Source organism: Trichoderma camerunense (genome assembly GCF_050948025.1).
Source record: "Trichoderma camerunense strain CBS 138272 chromosome Unknown V8C40scaffold_3, whole genome shotgun sequence".
Lineage (NCBI taxonomy): Eukaryota > Fungi > Ascomycota > Sordariomycetes > Hypocreales > Hypocreaceae > Trichoderma > Trichoderma camerunense.
In genome coordinates, this window is record NW_028145367.1 from 147,783 (window position 1) to 167,039 (window position 19,257).

General features: G+C 49.9%; 5 protein-coding genes and 2 non-coding genes across 7 annotated transcripts; 4 read left to right on the top strand and 3 right to left on the bottom strand.

The window, feature by feature from the left end:
- The first annotated feature begins 2,584 nt into the window (after positions 1-2,584).
- V8C40DRAFT_134978 (amino acid permease/ SLC12A domain-containing protein) lies at positions 2,585-5,227 on the top strand. Its single transcript, XM_083211107.1, has 2 exons — positions 2,585-3,589; positions 3,711-5,227. The coding sequence occupies exons 1-2, from the start codon at positions 3,096-3,098 to the stop codon at positions 4,894-4,896; spliced, it is 1,680 nt and encodes a 559-aa protein (XP_083076691.1). The 5' UTR covers positions 2,585-3,095; the 3' UTR covers positions 4,897-5,227.
- A 64-nt stretch (positions 5,228-5,291) lies between these two features.
- V8C40DRAFT_t55 lies at positions 5,292-5,373 on the bottom strand. Its single transcript has one exon. It is a non-coding gene; the product is annotated as a tRNA-Gly (tRNA).
- A 41-nt stretch (positions 5,374-5,414) lies between these two features.
- V8C40DRAFT_t54 lies at positions 5,415-5,494 on the bottom strand. The gene has a single exon. It is a non-coding gene; the product is annotated as a tRNA-Gly (tRNA).
- Positions 5,495-6,428: 934 nt separating this feature from the next.
- V8C40DRAFT_134997 (armadillo-type protein) lies at positions 6,429-10,034 on the bottom strand. Its single transcript, XM_083211108.1, has 3 exons — positions 9,761-10,034; positions 6,566-9,522; positions 6,429-6,497 (listed from the first exon to the last, which is right to left on the bottom strand). Exons 1-3 carry the CDS (start codon positions 9,910-9,912, stop codon positions 6,439-6,441), a joined length of 3,168 nt encoding a protein of 1,055 aa, XP_083076692.1. The 5' UTR covers positions 9,913-10,034; the 3' UTR covers positions 6,429-6,438.
- Positions 10,035-12,428: 2,394 nt separating this feature from the next.
- Positions 12,429-16,533, top strand: V8C40DRAFT_135027 (uncharacterized protein). The gene is made up of 6 exons (XM_083211109.1): positions 12,429-13,137; positions 13,191-13,255; positions 13,313-13,418; positions 13,477-13,983; positions 14,083-14,274; positions 14,335-16,533. The coding sequence occupies exons 1-6, from the start codon at positions 12,616-12,618 to the stop codon at positions 16,495-16,497; spliced, it is 3,555 nt and encodes a 1,184-aa protein (XP_083076693.1). The 5' UTR covers positions 12,429-12,615; the 3' UTR covers positions 16,498-16,533.
- Positions 16,534-16,744: 211 nt separating this feature from the next.
- Positions 16,745-17,353, top strand: V8C40DRAFT_234697 (uncharacterized protein). Its single transcript, XM_083213689.1, has 3 exons — positions 16,745-16,962; positions 17,035-17,120; positions 17,178-17,353. Exons 1-3 carry the CDS (start codon positions 16,824-16,826, stop codon positions 17,223-17,225), a joined length of 273 nt encoding a protein of 90 aa, XP_083076694.1. The 5' UTR covers positions 16,745-16,823; the 3' UTR covers positions 17,226-17,353.
- A 395-nt stretch (positions 17,354-17,748) lies between these two features.
- V8C40DRAFT_284227 (macro domain-containing protein) lies at positions 17,749-19,005 on the top strand. Its single transcript, XM_083222124.1, has 2 exons — positions 17,749-18,832; positions 18,895-19,005. Exons 1-2 carry the CDS (start codon positions 18,198-18,200, stop codon positions 18,944-18,946), a joined length of 687 nt encoding a protein of 228 aa, XP_083076695.1. The 5' UTR covers positions 17,749-18,197; the 3' UTR covers positions 18,947-19,005.
- Positions 19,006-19,257: the final 252 nt, after the last annotated feature.

Here is a 19,257-nt window from a genome sequence, read left to right on the forward strand (position 1 = left end):
CGACAGCAGCAGTAGCGATACGAGGCCAATGCGAGCAAGGCGAGTACTGAGATGCAGCCAAAAGCCACCCTCGAAGAAAAAAAAAGCCCGAGAGAAGAAAGGCTTGCGCTATAATTTACCGTTAGCGTCCGTTTCTTACGGCTCTGGACGCTCATTGGCGACTTGCCACCAAAAGCCCCGGGGCTGCTGAGGCCCTGAAACGACTGTCGGGCGCCGTCTAATACGTCTTCTGGTCTTGTGCTCCCCCGGAGCAAAGCACCTACAGTACGGAGTAGAACATGGAAGAAACTAAAAGGCAGTACGGGGCACGGAGTCCTTCATTCACATAAAAGGTGAAGGGACTTTTTGCGGCACGAGCGCTGCACCCAAGTGTCCCGTACACTGTCACAGTGCGAAGCCAGCGACTCCACCGCCTATCCAGGTCAGCGTACAAGTACGAGAGAGGAACCTGACCACCGTCAGAAACTAGCGAGAACGAGCGGTTTCCGTGAGGTAGAGACCCCATGTTCGGGGTTAGGAACCGGCAGGTACTAAGTCAATTGGTGTGTGCCATGTTAACAGGAGCCCACACAAAAAGTACGGCGAACTGGTAGTCCAATCTAATCACTCCGTATAGACCCCCACTCCAAACTGTGGAGAAAAAGCGAGTCCACAAATCAACTGGCGACGTTTTATTCCTTGCTTCTCGCCTCAACAAACCACCATTTGCCCATTTGATTCGCTTTTGCTAGCCTTGGCTGTCGAGGTTCGCCGTCGCCTTCAGCCAAGGCAAATATGACGATTTCGGCTCTGATGATGTATGGCTTTGCTGCTGTCCTGACTCGCGTCCTCCAGCCTACCGCATGCAGCTCCTCTATCTGAATGGCCTTTTGTTGGAATGTATTCAGCCGGCAGCCTTGTCTTGCTTGTCTTCTCCTCGCCAGCACTTGAGACAAGGATCCGGAGGCAACCACCAATATCCGGCTACGGCTTTCGGCTAGCCTTCCTTGTATCTTGCCTTGCTCGCTACCAAGGGGCGTTGCAATCTCAGGTTATTATACGTGTGGTTTTACAGTAACCAGAATTCATCCAAACAGTTATATTAGATCACACGTGCATAGCACTCGGGTCGTCGCACTCATCATGCCAATTCTACGCAGAATGGCTATTCAGTCTCGCCATCAACACTGTCCCGAAACTGTGCGACCAGGAACATCGTCCACTGAGCCACGGATCGGCGATAGCCTCTAGTCCAAGGCGAGTTAGTAGCGGGACAAGGCTTAGGCGGAGTGACGTCAGTGTTGTGTGCAGGGGATTGATTCCTTCGACGAAAGCAGCTGGATCATGCCGCTTTCAAGGGATAGCAGAGGAGATGAGGAGCGTCACTCGCATGTCCTTTGAGCAGCATGCGCTTTGTCCAGCCGTGATGGGAAAGTTACCAGAAGAAAGAGGCTTTGGTCTAAGCCTAAAACTTTCCGCGGAGTGGCGAAGGGGTCTTCCGGCGACTTGTAGTAAAGAAGCCGATCTGCACAGTGCTCATTCGCAGAGCTGGGTAATCGAGACAAACGCTGTGGAGGTGAAACGAAACGACGAAGATGGCCTCTCTGTCAATGGCGAGAGTGTAAGAGACAGCCAAAGGAACATTTCGGATGGTGTTATGCTACGAGAAGTACACAAGACTCGGAGCCGAATTGTATCTCAGGCTCCATGCAACTCTCGATGATCCATACAGAACGCAGTCCCCTCGGATCAATTGTGATGGTTGAAGAGCCGATCTCGAGATTCTCGATCCGATCTTGACTGAGTAGGCAACATCAAGATCCATTTGACTTGCAAACTTATCCCTAACCTTGTTTTCGGTTGTTGAGTAGCTCTATTTCGGAACGCAGGTACTGGATAATCACAACAATCTTACCAAATCGGCTTCAGCTACCTTGCATCTGTCCGTGGTCAAGGATATCTAGTCGGAGAATAAATGAAAAACCAACGTCATGCAAATTTCAAGCGCTCGAAGCTAATCAATATGACCATATATACATACAACTGAAGTCTCGCCAAACAATCAGTTATTTATCAAGGAGACATGCTCCCTTGCTTCACATGGCGGGCAAGATCCCGGATGCGTCAAGCACTGCTGGTTAGTTTATGGTCCAAATTCTTGAAGGTCACTATACTGAAGCATTTCAGATGTTCCCGTGGTTGTACAGTACCACTGCCCGTGTGTCTACTCCGTTATTCAATACTAATCATTATCTACAGTACCAGATGTTCTGTACCTCCTTTTGGCGACGACACCGTCTGTTGACCCCAGTATCTCTGGCGAGTACAGAATGTCTAGGAGCATGTACAGGGAAGTCTGGGAAATCTGACACTGTGCCCTCCCCCCTGTTCATCCATCTGGGTCCCTGGCCCTCCTCTGTGTGGATGGCTGCTCATCCCGTTCGTTCTAAGCAGGGCCTAATGCGCTAGCACTCCTCTGGCGTCCTCCTTGGCTTCTCCACCATGGACGACAATGGCAGGGTACGCGCGCAGAATAGAGAGCGACTCGCCTGCTGTACGACAAGAGCAGCTTTGGGGCAGTGTGCCAAGGCCAATACAGTTGACTGCGCAGCATCAAGCGCAAAAAAATGGCCTGAGAGCATATTGGAAGCGTTTCCAGTTCGGCCCTCCCCCCACATAAGATTCGGCGTCACAGTGATGCTGTCCAATCTAATCGCGGTTCTAAGTGCTCGGTGTTATGTTCGCTCTTCTGCCGGTCCCTGGTTAATCAGGGTTTAGTATTTGCTCGTTCAGTCTTTCGGTCATTCCCAGCCATATACTCGGTAGGTACTCTCGGCCGTCCCTGGCCCGTTTGATTCGCCGCCTATCAACAATTGCTACAAATACTCCTCCTTCGCCCGTCACTCCTCCCATGTGGAACTTCATTCCTCTCCCTCTCATCCTTTTTCGTCCTTGGATGTTTTACTGTTGGTTGTCCCCACAGCAATCATTCACCTAAAGGATCAGCATTATTGCTTGTTGATGCTCCTCAACTAAGCACTTGGCCATCGTCACACTTTCTCATGACGGCGAACTAAGAGACAACACTACCGTTGCGTTACTGATTAACCTCCAAAATGGCCACTACGGATGATGAAAAGCACCCCAAGTTCGAGGCTCCAGGGTCGCCAGATGTGGCGTCCCAAGAGTTCATCGAGAATGCGGATGGCCTTCAGCGACGACTTAACAATCGTCAAATCCAACTAATAGCCATCGGTGGCTCGATTGGTACTGCTCTCTTCGTCAGCATCGGAAGTGGGCTTTCCACAGCCGGACCGGGCAGCCTTTTCTTGGCTTATGCTCTGTATTCCATGGTTCTCGGATTGGTAAACAACTCTCTCGCAGAGATGACTGTCTATATGCCCGTATCCGGAGGTTTTATTCGTCTTGCAGGTCACTGGGTCGATGATGCTTTGGGATTCATGGCCGGCTGGAACTTTTTCCTGTACGAGGCTCTGCTAATTCCCTTTGAAATCACGGCACTCAACCTTGTCATCTCCTTTTGGGACGAGAATATCACCAATCCGGGCCCGACTGCCGGTATTTGTGCCGCCGTTATCGTTTGCTATGCGTAAGATTTCCATTTCCTACCACAAGGGGTGAATGTCGCAAAGTGATTTCCGCACTTCTAGATTTTACCGCCTTCTCTCTCTTGCTACCCAACCGCATTTGCTAACCCGGTGAATATGTAGTCTGCTAAACGTCCTCGCTGTGAAGGCCTACGGTGAAGCGGAATTTTACCTATCCGGTGGAAAGGTTATTCTCATCTTCATCCTCTTCTCTTTCACCTTCGTGACTATGGTCGGCGGAAACCCGCACCACGATGCCTTTGGTTTTCGATATTGGAATAATCCCGGAGCTTTCGCCGAGTACCATTCGCAGGGCGCCCTTGGCCGCTTCGAAGGTTTTCTGACCGGCCTTTGGAGTGCAGCTTTCGCCGTCGTCGGACCCGAGTATATTTCCATGGTAGCGGCCGAAGCTCAACGCCCTCGAACCTACATCAAGACCGCCTTTAAGACCATTTACATCCGCTTTGGTGTTTTCTTCATCGGCAGCGCCTTGGCAGTCGGCATCATTCTTCCGTACAACGACAAGACGCTGGCTGACCTGGTCAGTGGTGGAAAGGGTAGCGGCACTGCAGCGGCTTCGCCATACGTCATTGCCATGCAAAACATGGGTGTCTCCGTGCTGCCTCATATCGTCAATGCCCTGATGATGACATCCATTTTCTCTGCTGGCAACACCTATACCTACTGTGCAACCCGATCACTGTACGGCTTGGCTCTCGAGGGTCGTGCCCCTCGATTCCTGCGCAAGTGCACGAGCAAGGGTGTGCCCATCAATGCCTTTTTGGTCGTCATGTGCTTCCCATTCCTATCCTTCCTTCAAGTTGGCAACGGCTCTGCTGTCGTGCTCGACTGGTTGGTCAGCCTGATTACTGCTGGCGGAATTATCGACTACCTTGTCATGTCGCTTACATATCTCTGGTTCTACAGAGCTTGCAAGGCCCAAGGTGTTGACCGGAAGTCACTCCCCTATGTTGGCTGGGGACAGCCCTACTGCGCCATTATCGCCCTCGTTATTCAGCTTCTGGTGGTTGGAGGATACGGATACGAGGCCTTCATGCCTTGGGACGTCTCGGCCTTCTTCCGCAACTACACCATGCAGCTTCTGGCACCTATCCTCTTTATCTTCTGGAAGGTGGTGAAGCGCACCCGAGTTGTCCGTCCCAGTGAGCTGGATCTTGTTTGGCAAAAACCAACTATTGACGCCTACGAATCACACTTTATCGAGCCCCCGACTGGATTCTGGACCGAGATGCTGCAGTTGGTTGGAATCAAGCGCAACAAGAAAGACGCGGCTTTCGTTGTGGCGTAAGGAGGGAAGTTGAGAGACCTCCTACGTTCATCTTTTACGACTAAGGCCGTTTTATGAGCACATGTCTTATCACGTCCCTTTCTTTCGTTTCTATGTTATTTTTTTTATATACCCATCACGTTTTGTGGAATTAGAGATTCTACATGGGATATACGGGGCTAGACGTGTAAGATGGATGAGCTACATAGACATGATATATACCCAGGACATATGATGACAAAAATAGAAAATATTATATTAATCATACTTTGACCACACTTGCAACATACAGGAGCACACAAAAGATGTCACCATCATCACCAAGACCACGCAGCCCCACCAAAGTTCATCACATCTCCACGACCATCTTCAACGCTCAAAACAACAAACACCAGAAGCAAAAAAAGAAATCTCGATGCGTAATCTGGGAATCGAACCCAGGGCTCCCCGACGCTGCTCGGATGGCAACGGAGAATTTTACCACTAAACCAATTACGCTTTGGAAAGAAAAGAGGACCGAGAAATGAGCATCTCGGGACTGCGTGAACTGGGAATCGAACCCAGGGCTCCCCGACGTTGCGGATGGCAACGGAGAATTTTACCACTAAACCATTCACGCTGATTGGGTGATTGTTGGGAGAATGGGCGAGTAGAATCGGGTCTTGTTGGTTTGAGGACTGGGAATGAGATTAGAATGAGATTGGGAAGAGGTGTATGAGCGTACCCTGGAGGTTGAAGATGATTTTTGGATAATGGGATGAAAGACGGGTTGTGGAGGGAATTGTTTGAAGAGAGAGGTTTGTGAGAAGTCAAATTGAGACACATTCCGCAACTAACTCTTGGCTGCGTTGTCGTTACCAAGTCGGATTGTGCTCGGACTACAATGGTAGTATTTAGAAGGAAACCATATGATATATATCAGCAAGCTTCAACTCTTGACTACATCAGCCCAGCTAGACAGAGAAGGGTGGCAAACATTGTTCCTAGTGCTATCTCTCAATACCGTGTTGGTGTCAAGGAATAGAACCTTCGGAAAGATGAACATGATGTGAGCTGTCATGAGTTGTGTTTATTTGTATAGCCAAAGTGAGCCATCTCCTGATGATGTCCGTACCAACTTGCGTAAAACACAAAGTAACAACCACATGTGAATTTATAACACAAGGCTTGTATCTTCAAAGCATGCATACTTGCATCTTAACATTCACAGAAAAGAGGCACACGGTGGATGAATTCAAGAGGTTTGTTACTAAAAGTCTATTCGGGCTTCTATGTACCCTCTTCCTCCTCTATAGCCCAAGGTGCGAGAGCTTGTGACAACATGGGGGTCCTCCATCCCCAGGTCGTAATGTCCCACACTCATCCAGGCCATCAATCTATTGAGAAGGCCCTCTCTATCGGCAGCCCGAGCATACAATCATCGCAAAAACGCATCGCAACTTTTCCGTTACCAATCCGTATTTTTCATCAATTAAAAACAAAAGGAACATGGAAAAAAAATCCTCTAAGTCATCAAGGACTAGGCGTCATCGAGATGCCGTGATGTGGGGTATGTTGAATCGTTTACAGATCATCCTCGTCGCTGAACACCTCCTCACCACGCTTTCGGCGGGCCATACGGTCTGGAAAGCAAAGATGTTAGTAAATGTGTTTGTTATTAGATCATGAGATGAATTCGCAATGGACTTACCCTTCTTCTTCTTTCGCAGCTCGGAAGAGGTCAGCTTGGCCTTCTTCTTGGTGCTAACAATCTTGTTGCCCATGGCATCAAACTTGTCCTCCTCATCATCATCGTCCTGCTTGAGACGAGGACCAGAGCCCTGGCCCTGAACCCAGTTGTGGCCGGAAGGAGTCATCTTGCCGTCCATGACAGCCCAGACTTCCTCAGTCAAGTCCTTGGTGAACTCGGCAGAGTGAGTAATGATGATGACACCACCCTCGAACTTCTTCAGGGCCTTGGACAGAGCACCCAGAGAGTCACGATCCAGATAGTTGGTAGGCTCGTCAAGGACGATCAAGTGGGGTCGCTGCCAAGAGCAAGCAGCCAGGACAGTCTTGACACGCTGGCCACCAGACAGACCGCGCATGCGGGAGTGAGAAACCAGCTCGGCATCGAGGCCGAAGTTGGCGCAGTGGGCCTCAATCTCCTTTCGGACCAGAGGTCGGAACTGACCAGAGGCAAGAGCCTCCTTCATATCGACATCAGCGACCATCTTCTGGTGAGAGGCCAGCAGCTCGTTACGGGGCAGCCAGACGTTGTCAGCGGTCATCATGGGAACCCATCGCTCGCCCTTCATGCCGACGTTCTCACCCAGAGCGAATGAACACTCGTACTCGTAGGAGTTCTTGAACTTTCTACGGGCGTTGATGCCAATGACACGACGCAGGGTACCCTCGATCTTGAAGACCTTGTCCATGGCCTTCTCATCAGCCTCAGTGATGATCTTGTTGGCTCGGTCCATGGTCTCACGATCCTCACCAGTCTGGAAACGCCACTGGATGTACTCGGAAGGAGTCTTGTCAAGGTGGTTATCAATGTGGGCAAAGGCGTGCTGCTTGATGTAGGCGATACGGATGTTCTCGTGCTGGTAGATCTCACCACCGGTGGGGATGAGCTCACCGCAAAGAACGTTGATCAGAGTAGACTTGCCGGCACCGTTGGGACCGATAACGGCAATACGAGAGCCAAGAGAGCACTGGAAGCTGATCTCCTGGATCTGGGGCTTGGAGGTACCAGGGTACTGGAAGGACATCTTGGTGGCACGCAGGATGGCCTTGGCCTTGGTCTTGACACCCTCAAGGAAACCGGGCTCGGGGAAGGTGAACTCCATCTCGGAGGCACCGAGCTCGTAGTAGGACTTGGCGGAAGGAACACGCTTGACGAACTCCTTCAGGTTACCACGGTAACGCTTAAGCTTGAATCGCTCATAGTGAACGATGTGCTGGCAGACGTTGTCAAGGAAGCCAGAGTCGTGAGAGACGATGATAGAAGTGCAGGGGGAGCTGGTGAGGTAGTCCTCGAGCCACTTGACGTTCTTCACGTCCAAGTGGTTAGTAGGCTCGTCGAGCAACAGAATATCAGGGGCCTCGAAGACAGCACGGCACAGAGCGAGCTTCATCTTCCAACCACCAGACAGGGCGGAAATCTCGCCCTTAACCATCTGCTCGGTGAAGCCGAACTCGTCCAGGCGCTTCTCGACATCAGCCTGGGTGACGTCGACCTTGGCCTCGGCAAGCTTCTTCATGGTCCAGTCGATGGTGGTCATCTCGGTATCAGCAGAGTCAAGGTCGTGCTCAACGAAGACAGTCTTGACTTCGCTTTGCTTGGGGAAACCCTCGACCTGCTCGTTGTTGATGGCACGCATGAGAGTAGACTTGCCGGAACCGTTGGGACCGCAAAGACCGTAACGCTGACCACGCTTGAGGCGGAGGTGGGTCTGGTTGAGCAGGATCTTGGCACCGTAGGCAAGAGAGAATGTGCAGTTGCAAAGGTCCTCGCCCTCCTCATCATCAGCCTCACCCTCCTCCTCCTCGGCGGCACCGGGAGAAGCGCGCTTGCGGAGAGTGTCAATGGTGCTCTCGGCGTTGTCGATGCCGGTGATGACAGCGACGTAGGGCTTAAGGCTCTCGACCCAGACGAGGGACTCACCCTCCTTCATGTCGATGAGCTGACCAGCAATGGCGGAGATGTACTCAGCGACAGGCTCCATCTTCTCAAGAAGGGAAGCGTAGCGGGTGGAGAGGATCTCCTTGAGCTTGCCAAGGACGACGGAGACGTCACCGTCGTTGCGAACCTCGGGGATCTTGCCGTCAACGACGTTACCGACACGGTACAGGGTGTCAAGGGCCTGCTTGGTCTTCTCACGAGCCTCGGGATCAGCAAGGTTGTCGTAGTTCTTCTGGAGACCTGGCATCATCTTGGGCAAGAAAGGAGCGACAATGTTGGGGTCGTCGACAAGCTTGCACATGTTGTCAACAATGACAGCAGACTTTCGCTTGATGGCAGTCTCACGCTCGGCAAGACCACGATCCAGAAGAGGGACCATGAGGGCGAGGGTAGGCTCCTGGACCTCAGTAACGAAGGTGGTGGCACCGAGAAGGTGGACAGTCTCGGGGACGTTCTCAGGCTTAGCGATACACTTGATAAGCTCGGGAATGAAGCGCTCAATATCCTTGTTGACGATAAGCTGGCAGATGGTCTCCATGACCTTGTAGGCGTGCTCCTTGACCTCCTTCTTGGTGTCCCACATGGCCTCAGAGACGACGGGGATCAAGTCGGGAACACGGTAGGAGAGCTGAGCAGGGGCGGTCTTGACAAGGGCAAGGATGAAGTCCAGAGCAGCCATCTTTTCAGGCCACTTCTGGGCAGTGCGGATAGACTCCATCAGGTAAGGGAGGGCGCTCTTGACAGCGTTGCCGTTGATGGCGCTGGCAATGGCCAGGACAGCAGCGGTAGCGGCATTCTTGACAGCGGTGATCTTGTCGCCAACAGCGGCGAGAAGAGTGGGCAGAAGAACGATGAGGTAGGGCTCAACGTTGGCGGCGACCTCAGAGTGAGAGGCAATGGCCTCAATGGCGATAGCAGCCTTCTCACGGGCAGTGGCGTCCTTCTTGTTGACGAGGCTCTTCTTGATGTCTCCGACGATCCTAGGAAAAAGGCGTGTTAATACCCTTGAACGCTAAAAATTGGTGTCGCACAGCTAAAGGAAAAACTTTTCAGGGGATTTAGCAGCCAAGGTGGCCACTGATGGAGGGGTAGGCAGGGAAACCCCGCTGTGAGTGGCGGGGCATTTTTTTGCCAGGCGAGATAGGAGGCAAAAAAAAAGTTTTCCCGCCTAACAAAAAAGGGACAATTGATATCAAGGTATTGCAAAGATCAACTTACTTCTCGGGGACAGCCTGGTCGTCAATGCGACCGTTGAGGAAACTAGCGAGCTCTCCAGCAGACTCCTTAATGTCCGCCGCCTCCTTGGAGACGGTGAGCTTCTGGAAAAGCTCGTCCAGGACCTTGATGGACTCGGCACCTTCGCTAGGCATTTTGGCGGTGATGTTGAGTATGTATGTGAATTATAAAAGTCGGAGGACGAAGGAAGGAATCGAAATCGATGTGAATCGTTCGATTTCCAATGAAGCCAACAGAGCCGATGGAGGAATCGACTCTCGTATCGAGGCTTTTTTTTTTTGTAGATTCGGGGTGGCGGGGCTGCTCGATGGGGAGGAACCAAAGAACAACTCGTCAAAGAAGCGAATGGACTATCTGAAAGACAGGTCCAAGGTCGGAATCAGTGACGACCAAAAGTAGATGAAAAAAATAATGAAAGGAGATGGAGGTAAGATCGAAGGAGAAGAAGAAAGTGGGTGGGAGGGAGACAAGATTTAAAAGGCTGCGGCCCAAGAGCCAGCAAGTCCACAACTTTTTTTTTTTTCCTCGCGGGGTGTGTGGCTAAAATCGGGCAGCCCAGAAAGATTTTTTTTTGCTGCCCCTCCATTGGGCGTCTCGAGGCTTATCAGCTTTATCATGGCGCGCTAAGCCTCAAAGGGCCAGCCCACCACAAAAGCAAAGGCGGTGAGGCGTCTGAGTGCTGAGAATTTTCAGTGGGAAAAAGAACATTGTGGCGGCCGAGGAGAAGAAATTCGATGCGCAGCGAATGTTTTGCCTCAACAGAAAATTCACTAGTGCCCATGGCTTTGGAGAGTTGAGATATCGGGGTTTGCACAGCCATTTTGCATATCAAGTCCCAAGCCCCCTTACGTTAGGTATCTACTTTTGGCAGCCGAGTTGAAGATATGCTTTGCCTGAGTGAATCTGCATCCAAAGTATCGGACAACAGCCTTTGATTGGTAGCCTGTTACTGCTGCACCCCTAACGTGGCAGCAAGCCGGTGGTTGGCTTCTGTCTATCGTGCTTTGGCGAAGCTTCGTCTTGGTGGGCATCGAGGTTCGACGTTACTGGTCAACTCTCGCAGTCCTGCTCGCCAAAGCCTCTGGGTGCATCGTCTAGTCATGTACGGCGCAAAGGCTGGTGTGGGACGCCTCGTCCAGACTCCTGTGATCTGCCGCCACGCTTTAATATAAGATAGATTGCCTGGCTGATGGTCGTCTCACACACTTGCTCCAGCCGATGCCGCCCCTGCAGATGGAGTAGCAGCACTGCTACTCCAGTACTCCAGCTTATACCGGTACCTATTGGTCCCGTTGTCACTGCTAAGGTATTCACAAGATGCTCCTGCATAAGAACCGAGGCGGTGTCAGAAGCTCTCACACCTCACCGGCTTAGCCGGGCTGTCTGGCATGATTTCTTGTGTCCAGTTCAGTTCAGTTCCCCCCTCAGAGGAATAAGACAGTCAGGCTGCTGCGTCGTCAGCGCATCCTGCCTCATCTCACAACCTCATACCTGAATGCTCCCTACTTGCCCGCACATGCTCGGGGTTTCATACGCTTGTCACCCTCTCGGCAACGGTGGGCCCGGCAGAAAAAAAAGACCGTTCCAATAAACTCGGCCTGCCATTCCTGTCCGGCTTTGGCGCCACGTTGTCACATCAAGTTCGTCTCAGTGGCTGGCTCTGGGACGGCGTGGAGCAGCGCCCGGGACTAGCAGCCACTTCTATGTTGTCTTGGTCTGTTGGATTCGACTCCCATCGTCGGGTTTGAGCAGGTGCAGTTGATATCGAGATCTAGGCTTCACTTTTTGGTAGCCCAGGCTTGCATTCGGCAGCCAGACAATCGTGTCGCCAATTCACTAGATCCAATGCCTTGATCCACCACCATCGCGGGGCCCCAGAGTCCAGCCTGCATTCTCTGCTCCAATGCGCATTAGCTGGGGGACGGACTCACCGACAGTCAGATGCGGCTGGACGGAGCTTGTTCATCAGACCCTTACTCGTACGTACTTGTGGTTAGAGTCCGGCTTTCGTTGAGAGCCGTACTCGCAATATGCCGTAGAGCTTCCGCTAGCACCTCTAGTGTTGAAGAAGAAAATCACCAGCGTTGACGGACAATCTAGAGGCAAATCACGACGTAGGGGGTACATGTAGGCAAGAATACAGAATGCAGGTGCTACTGTAAGGTGCTTCCTATCCATAGAACCTCCGTGCTGACTCATCTGGATGTCGATATCATCCTCGACTCTTAACAGTACCTTGGTGGTCTTTGTCTCTCCTCAAAGCACTTCAACATCAAGATTTCAAAGTCTGCTGATCGAGGCAAACCCCTTTGTGCCTTAAATGGACCCACAGTAGGCATTCATTCAACGGCGTGCGTCTTTGTTGACCCCTCGAATAGCTCATCAGCTATCGCTTTGTAGAGGCTTTAACAATGAGGTGAAGTGGCAGTCCTTCTTTGTAACCATACGCTGGCATTCACTACCTACTGTCAGTGATTGACTGGGCACAGCTTCAAGTTCCTTTAATGAGCTCCAAGAAGCCCGTCCACTCATATCTTTATCTTTATCCAATCATGTGCCTGCGTCTTTGTCGTCGCTGCCCATTCATGGATCCAGCCACTCGTCCAAAGAACCATCGTCTCCAATAATGTTGCATCGCTAGTTCACAAGACGTCTCGATGTGTCAATAAAATCATGGACTTTTCTTTCTTTCTGTGAACCGTCTTGTCAATTTTTATATTCTGAATTATAGGCCTGGTATTTTGAACGGCACATTCTACCATACGATTTATCCTCGTTCTTCAGATGGTTCAACTTCATTGCTAGTCCAAAGGGAAACGCCAGTACACACAATTACAATGTCTCAGAGTGATCAAAGCAAAGGTGAAAACGGCTTACCGTTGAGAGATAATGTGCCTGCTTTGTACGTTCCATTATGGACAGCTCCAGGCTGGAAGGACGACGCAGACGCTCGCAATGGCACAGATTTTTCCGTTCATGACCCTGTAAAGGACGTCCTAAGACCAATGATGCTAGATACAGATAGGGCAAAGAATCCCACCAAAAACGCTGTGAGATTTGGCATATTTCCAGGTCGTTCTGATGGACGGTCGTGTACCTCACCAACCCGATCGGCAGAGCGATTCATGGCAACGCGAGATGGATCCGGCTGCGGCTTGACCGGAAGAGACCTTGCTAGCAAAATTGAAGAGCAGGCGCAACGAAGAGGACTCCATATTGACGATTATCTTACTTCCCAGTCTCCCAATGCCGCACTGAACGATGAACCTCAAGAACGCGAGTGTATAAAAGCGTTTGACGAGCTCCTAATTGAAGAATTCTGGCAAGGATGCCTCTTCGGAGACATGACTATGGATGAGGCGAGTGAATAGAAGCACGTTCGTGACATATTATGAATGCTGACTATGAGTAGCTTCTGGCCGGAAACTATTTCGAAATTGGTGACTTTCAGAGCAATCTTCGAGGGCCAATAGACAGGTAAAATTACATGCTCATTATACAATGAGGTGGAAGCAGTATTCTTACTTGTGATAGCTTGTTCTCTCGAGAGAAATGGGACCAATCTCCTCCTTTTAGCGTTGCCGACGTCCGTACGGTATCTTTTCGTCTTGACGGAAAATGCCTCGATATGGAAGTGGAGGTAAGTTTTTATCGTATGCTGCAAAATTTGGCTAATTATAGGTACTGACTTCCAGCAGCGGAATGATGAGGTCTGGAACTGCCTTCAGCCTACCCTTCAAATGGCAACCAGACTGTTCTGTCAGGATGATCCTTTCTTCAAAGCAGTACTTGACGTAGGAAACTGGTATAAGATCCCGGTGATCACGAACTCGAATCCCCAGAAGGCGAAAGCACCCAACTTCAAGATTGAGCTTCGAAGCGATAAAAGTGAGGCCATAGGCTATCGACACAAAATCAAACCTTCTGCAACATTTAACCCAGTGGAGCTCACCTTCAAAGTTTTGGAGAGTAGATTGAAATGGCGAATTGCCAGTGCTCATTACGATGTTGAATCACCTATAGGAAAGTTTGACGCAGAGACGGCTTTTGCTGTGACACGGTGCAATCTCCCCAATCCCAACACTTCGATTTGTATTGATCTCGCAGCAGAAGTTATTTGGCAACTTTTGGCGGCCCAACTAAGTTCTTCGGAGAAAACCATGGTCAGCTGGATGCTTGCGGCGACGATGGTGCACGAATTATGTGTCAGTAATTCTCTCCTACTCTCATCATTTAAATGCATGCTATGAGAAATAGTTACCGGTTTAACAGAACACATTTGCTGACCTCAGTCTTCATTGTAGCATGCAATTATAGAAGCAACGCTCCTATGGATCCGGCATCCTCGCGAGTTTGGGGTCTCTCACCCTGCGGATCTCAGATTTTGCAAGTTACTTGAGAGGGATTTATATCCATCTGCACCCCATTATCCAGACATTGAGCCATACTATAAAAATGATTCGAGGAAAGAAATTGGGGAAGCTTTTGAAAGACACGTACGTAGAATTCACTCCCCCCTATAAAATGTACAGAGTACTAACGGACTACGTGCGTAGGTTTTGGGGCATGATCCATATCCAATGGCGCATTTATCCTTTTATAAACCAATGTTCCTAATGTATTACGGCGGTCTCACTTCTTCGTTCGACCAGAGCGAATTTTATCCTCGGGATTCTGCTAAACACGAAGTACTGGCCCCGTACGCAGTGGGTGAACAATCATTCACGTTCAACTCTCACAGAACGATTCAAAATTTCTTCACGCAAGAGTTTTGGAGCACTACATTCAAGAAGTATGGCTCGGCAGCTCTGAGGAGCGTTCCAGATATCCCACAAAGAGTTGCCTGGTTTTCAGCCGTGGAGTCTACTACATTTCACTCTTCCCTCGGCGATCTTGCCTTTGGCACTCCTGAATCTCGGGAATGGGTCAGTTGTTTCATCCTGGAGCTGAAAGCGAGCGGCCAAAAAGTTATCGCGCAGTACATCAAGGCTCTGATTTATGATGCGTGGAAGTTCCCGATGCTTGCCAAACGTTTTGTTGAGATTGCGGAAAACTGGCACCATAGAGGCGAAAGACTGACAGCGCAAGCTTGCAAAACGGGTATGATTGCTTTTGAAGCAGGCATATTCTTTTTGTATAAAAATAAGAGACTCAGTTCCAGAAATAAGAGGCAAGAGGCAACAACTTTCTATAAGCAATGGCGGCGATTGCGAAGCCACAAAGGCGTCGAGCCCGATGAGGCTTCCATATCATTAGACGGAATGTCTGCGGATCAATTTATGTCGGATATTACCCATGGAAAAAACAGATACGATGACCGTATTGTCAAATCACTCATGGAATTTTCCAAATTCCTACACCAAGAGTTGTGTATTCAAGAAGCCATGGTAGCTCAATTATATGAGCTGCCTATTGGATTCTGGGAGCACTACCTTGAAGGGATCCCTGGTCATCAATTCATCTGGAGAGTTCGAAACAACATGATCATCACCCAGTTAACAAGATTACTTAGAGATCTCAACGGGCTTCAAGCGCATTTGCCATCTTGGAGAAACGAGTGGCAGGCGAAGGTACTATCCTGGCTAACCTCACTTCGAAACATTTCATACCTCATTTCTAAAGATGCGAGAGAAGTGCATGCCAACTGGCGGCAAATGCTGCATACAGTATCCATGCTGCGCAAATCAAAGCGGACAGTGTGGGAAAGATGGTACCCCTTGGCGAAGCGGGCGATGCTCAACCTGAAAGGCGACCAGCTTGCTAAGCTGGAGGAATTTGAACAGAGATATGCCCGAGATTTCGACTTGAACTCGTACAAGATTGTTTTGCCAAGCCGGAGTGCAGGAGTACTAGAAGTTGCTGAGAAATGGGCAGGCTTACTGGATAATATTGTGGAGTTTGAGCAGGATGAGGGCAAATTGATGGAAGATCTTGAGCGGGAAGAGTTACATGCCCTTGCTTCCACGCCAGATGCTGCCGATCTTGCCACAACAGTAGATCACAAGCATACAGGGGATTATCGAACAGGACAATTTCATCAAGCCATGGAAGCCGAAAAACAAAATGAAACAAGATTGCGCTTACAGCGTGCAGATTCGTATCGCCAAGGAGCCGACAAACAACTAGCTTCCGAAAGTATAAGTTGGCGATGCCAGCTAAAGGAGGCACAGCACTTGGACAAGGCTCGTTCAAAACTCAAAGTCCGTGAACCACAGATTACACGAGCTCTAATGGAGGATCACCCAGTCCCATGTATCAGCTCTGGAAACAAGAGAAAGCGCAACTGGGATCTCTACACCACTGGATTTGACATCCTTGAAGGCCCCGTACCAAAGAAGCGATCCACTGATTCTGTTCAAAAGATCAATAGTCTGTCAGAGCTGATGGCAGAAGTCAACAAAGATACCAACGATAATGTCTTCGCCCCAGCGGGGCGTACTCCGCAGTTGATACGCCGAGAGATTCAAATCTCTGGCGAAATCCTCAATGAGCTTGCCGAATCTGTCCAACGAGACATAGACATGATGGATATTGATGACGAAGAGTTTAAAATTCAGCATACAAGAGAAATGTTTGCGTCTGAGATACAACACAATATGAGAGGGCAGAGGGAAACGCTGTCCAAGGCGAGGGAGTACCAGGTGGTGGCTCACAAGCTTGCTCAGCAAGAACGGGAAAAGGCAGCCGAAATGCAGGACAAGAGGCTAGAGCGTGAGTAACACTATGTGGCAAATTTATTAATACATCACATGGACTATTGTCTTGGATTTGTCCTCAGCCGAGCCGTGATTGTGTCGTATAGAAGGTAGGTGGCGCTGTCCCCCCTGCTTACAGCCAGCCCAGCCGTGCTGCAAACGTGAGGGCTGGGGAGCAGAGCTGAACTGGAAAAAAAAAAAAGGAAATATAAAGTAGAGGCCCATAAATATCGAGTCTGATCTCCCCAGGAAACTCAATTGCTCTTGGACCTTTCAATACCACATCCTACTCACCTCTGTTCAACCCAACGATTTGAGAAACTATTTGCATATTTATACCAATTGCAGCCATGAAAATGAACATAGAAGTACTCATTCTCACAGGCATGCTCACTGCCAGAGCTGTTGCTTATAATCCTTGCCCCAGTGACCGACATTACAAGGCGTGTTGCCCAAAAACCCCCGTCTTCCTTATGCCCTGCAGGCCCGGTAAGCATCCATCTCCAAATGGCCGAGGTCTCCCAGACAAATGATATCTTTGTTAACTTGCAATATTTACAGCGCCCCAATATGTTGAAAACGTCACAGAGTTTGAGGAGATATGCCAAAAGAAGGGAAGGGTCCCTCGATGTTGTGCGAGTAATATAGTACGCTTCGACTGAACCAAACCCGAGGGGTGTTAATGCTAACCTACCATTACATAGTTTGGCATTGCACTTGACTGTGCCGACCTCGTGGAAATCACCCAATAGAAAAGTTGCGATACATCTCATATAGCTACTTGTAGTTTGATATTATAGGGCAGGCATAGGCGAATGAGACAATGTGGCAGTCAAGGAACTTGTTGGCTATTTGCATATCCTACTGAAGCGAAACAAACCACATATACTCAGATATACCTAAATAAAGTTGAATAACCTTGAACTAATGGCTTGTATTTTCTCTTTGTAGAATGCTTCTCTAAAAAAGGACGGAGGCCCATTAATAGTGAGGTAACAAAGCAGAGAATGGCAGCTTTGGGTGATGTCCACTTATCCAAGGAGTATACAACACCAGCAAGTGTACCTATTTTTAGGTAGTATTATGTTACTTTCAAATTTATTATTCTATGGCCTCAAAAATCCTTTGTGTTAGGCCTTTCAGTATAAAAACAAGTAAAGAAATGCCATGGTGGTGAGCGGAGAATGAGGCCAATGAGATGTTCACTGCGGGGGCGCAGCAATTCCGCATCGATCGGCTCAATGAGGGGATCAAACCACTTGACACTCATTGCATGCAGGTCTAAGCCATTGATCGTTGACAGATTTAATCATTGTTTGAACGAGAGAAAAGGAATACTTGGTACATGTGTTGAACTCTATCAGGTATCGATACGCCACAGCCCTAACACGTGCCTGCAATTGAACTTCCAATCTTCATTTGCTTCTTCGTTTCCCCATTGTTCTTTGCTTCATCTCACCCGCATCGCATCGAACACCTCCAACACCCGCCTCTCCCCTCTGAGTGAACTCGACAAGAAGAAGCAACAAAGCAAAGAGTGAACCCTTCTAGCGAACACTAGTAGCTCAAAGACACCTGAGCCTAAAACATCCGAGTACTTATAGTACGCATCATCCGCCATCCAGAAACACCAAAATACTAGCCATCAAGAACCCCAGCAAATCTCACCCTCACATCAAACCACTCTCTCACAGAAACAAGAAACACCACCACCCATCGCCACCATGTCGTCCAAAGTCATCCGCTCCGTCGCCGACATCCCCACCATCTCCCGCCTCTACGCAACCGGCCGCCTCTCACCACCACCAGCAACCACTCCAGCCCTCCGCCCGCCCTCCGCCTCCCTCAACACCCGCATCTCCCTCCTCCGCGCAGACATCACCTCCCTCCCCGTCGACGCCATCGCCAACGCCGCGAAAAACTCCCTCCGCGGCGGCGGCGGCGTCGACGGCGCAATCCACTCCGCCGCCGGCCGCGGCCTCGTTTCCGAGTGCATCGCCAGGTACCCCAACGGCTGCAACACGGGCCAAGCCGTCATCACCGGGGGGCATAACTTGCCCGCCAAGCACGTCATCCACACCGTCGGCCCCATCTACCAGAACCGGGCTACCAGCGAGCCCCTGCTCGCCAGCTGCTACGAAAGCTGCCTCAAGGTTGCCGTCGAGAACGGCTGTGCTACCGTTGCCTTCAGCGGCATCAGCACCGGCATTTACGGCTACCCCAGCGAAGCGGCGGTTCATGTGGCCTGTAGAACTGTCAGGGACTTTCTCGAGGGGGGTAACGACCAGGGCAAGATTGAGCGTGTCGTCTTTGTTACCTTTCTAGCTAAGGATGTGAACGCCTACGATGCCGTGTTACCGTAAGTATTTTTTATTTCCTTTTGTTCCATTTTTGGAGACGACTGCTAATGCTATTGTGTAGCCTTTACTTCCCTCCTGATGAGAGTGAGATGCCTCAGTCAAGTACCGACTAAGGATTATTGAGAGGGAAGAAACAACAGAAATTGGATTGTTTATCAGCCGGCGTTTACGGTTAACGGGAGGGGCAAGCAACATGTGCTTTGGTTACACACACACAAGGAATAGGTAGTTTCACATTCGGACACTTGCAGAGGCACACTCAACAAGGTGGTGGGTGACGCATGCAATCACCCAATACGCATACCAAGTTGGAGAACTTCTGTAGATGTCAAAAGAAATGAAATAAATTATGCAACCCTCAATTTTCCATGCTATGTAAAACGTAAATGCAACCATTTCCCAAATCTCAACAAGCAAAGTCATT

What these genes read in the sequence shown, in the direction of transcription:
- V8C40DRAFT_134978 (XM_083211107.1), top strand. Translation starts at nt 3,096, where the DNA reads ATGGCCACTACGGATGATGAAAAGCACCCCAAGTTCGAGGCTCCAGGG. An exon ending in GCCGTTATCGTTTGCTATGC is followed by an intron (nt 3,590 to 3,710) that starts GTAAGATTTCCA and finishes GTGAATATGTAG; the next exon opens with TCTGCTAAACGTCCTCGCTG.
- V8C40DRAFT_134997 (XM_083211108.1), bottom strand. Translation starts at nt 9,912, where the DNA reads ATGCCTAGCGAAGGTGCCGAGTCCATCAAGGTCCTGGACGAGCTTTTC. An exon ending in GACCAGGCTGTCCCCGAGAA is followed by an intron (nt 9,523 to 9,760) that starts GTAAGTTGATCT and finishes CCTTTTTCCTAG; the next exon opens with GATCGTCGGAGACATCAAGA. An exon ending in GCTGCGAAAGAAGAAGAAGG is followed by an intron (nt 6,498 to 6,565) that starts GTAAGTCCATTG and finishes TTTGCTTTCCAG; the next exon opens with ACCGTATGGCCCGCCGAAAG.
- V8C40DRAFT_135027 (XM_083211109.1), top strand. Translation starts at nt 12,616, where the DNA reads ATGTCTCAGAGTGATCAAAGCAAAGGTGAAAACGGCTTACCGTTGAGA. An exon ending in CTTCGAGGGCCAATAGACAG is followed by an intron (nt 13,256 to 13,312) that starts GTAAAATTACAT and finishes TACTTGTGATAG; the next exon opens with CTTGTTCTCTCGAGAGAAAT. An exon ending in GCCTCGATATGGAAGTGGAG is followed by an intron (nt 13,419 to 13,476) that starts GTAAGTTTTTAT and finishes GACTTCCAGCAG; the next exon opens with CGGAATGATGAGGTCTGGAA.
- V8C40DRAFT_234697 (XM_083213689.1), top strand. Translation starts at nt 16,824, where the DNA reads ATGAAAATGAACATAGAAGTACTCATTCTCACAGGCATGCTCACTGCC. An exon ending in CCTTATGCCCTGCAGGCCCG is followed by an intron (nt 16,963 to 17,034) that starts GTAAGCATCCAT and finishes CAATATTTACAG; the next exon opens with CGCCCCAATATGTTGAAAAC. An exon ending in GATGTTGTGCGAGTAATATA is followed by an intron (nt 17,121 to 17,177) that starts GTACGCTTCGAC and finishes ACCATTACATAG; the next exon opens with TTTGGCATTGCACTTGACTG.
- V8C40DRAFT_284227 (XM_083222124.1), top strand. Translation starts at nt 18,198, where the DNA reads ATGTCGTCCAAAGTCATCCGCTCCGTCGCCGACATCCCCACCATCTCC. An exon ending in GCCTACGATGCCGTGTTACC is followed by an intron (nt 18,833 to 18,894) that starts GTAAGTATTTTT and finishes GCTATTGTGTAG; the next exon opens with CCTTTACTTCCCTCCTGATG.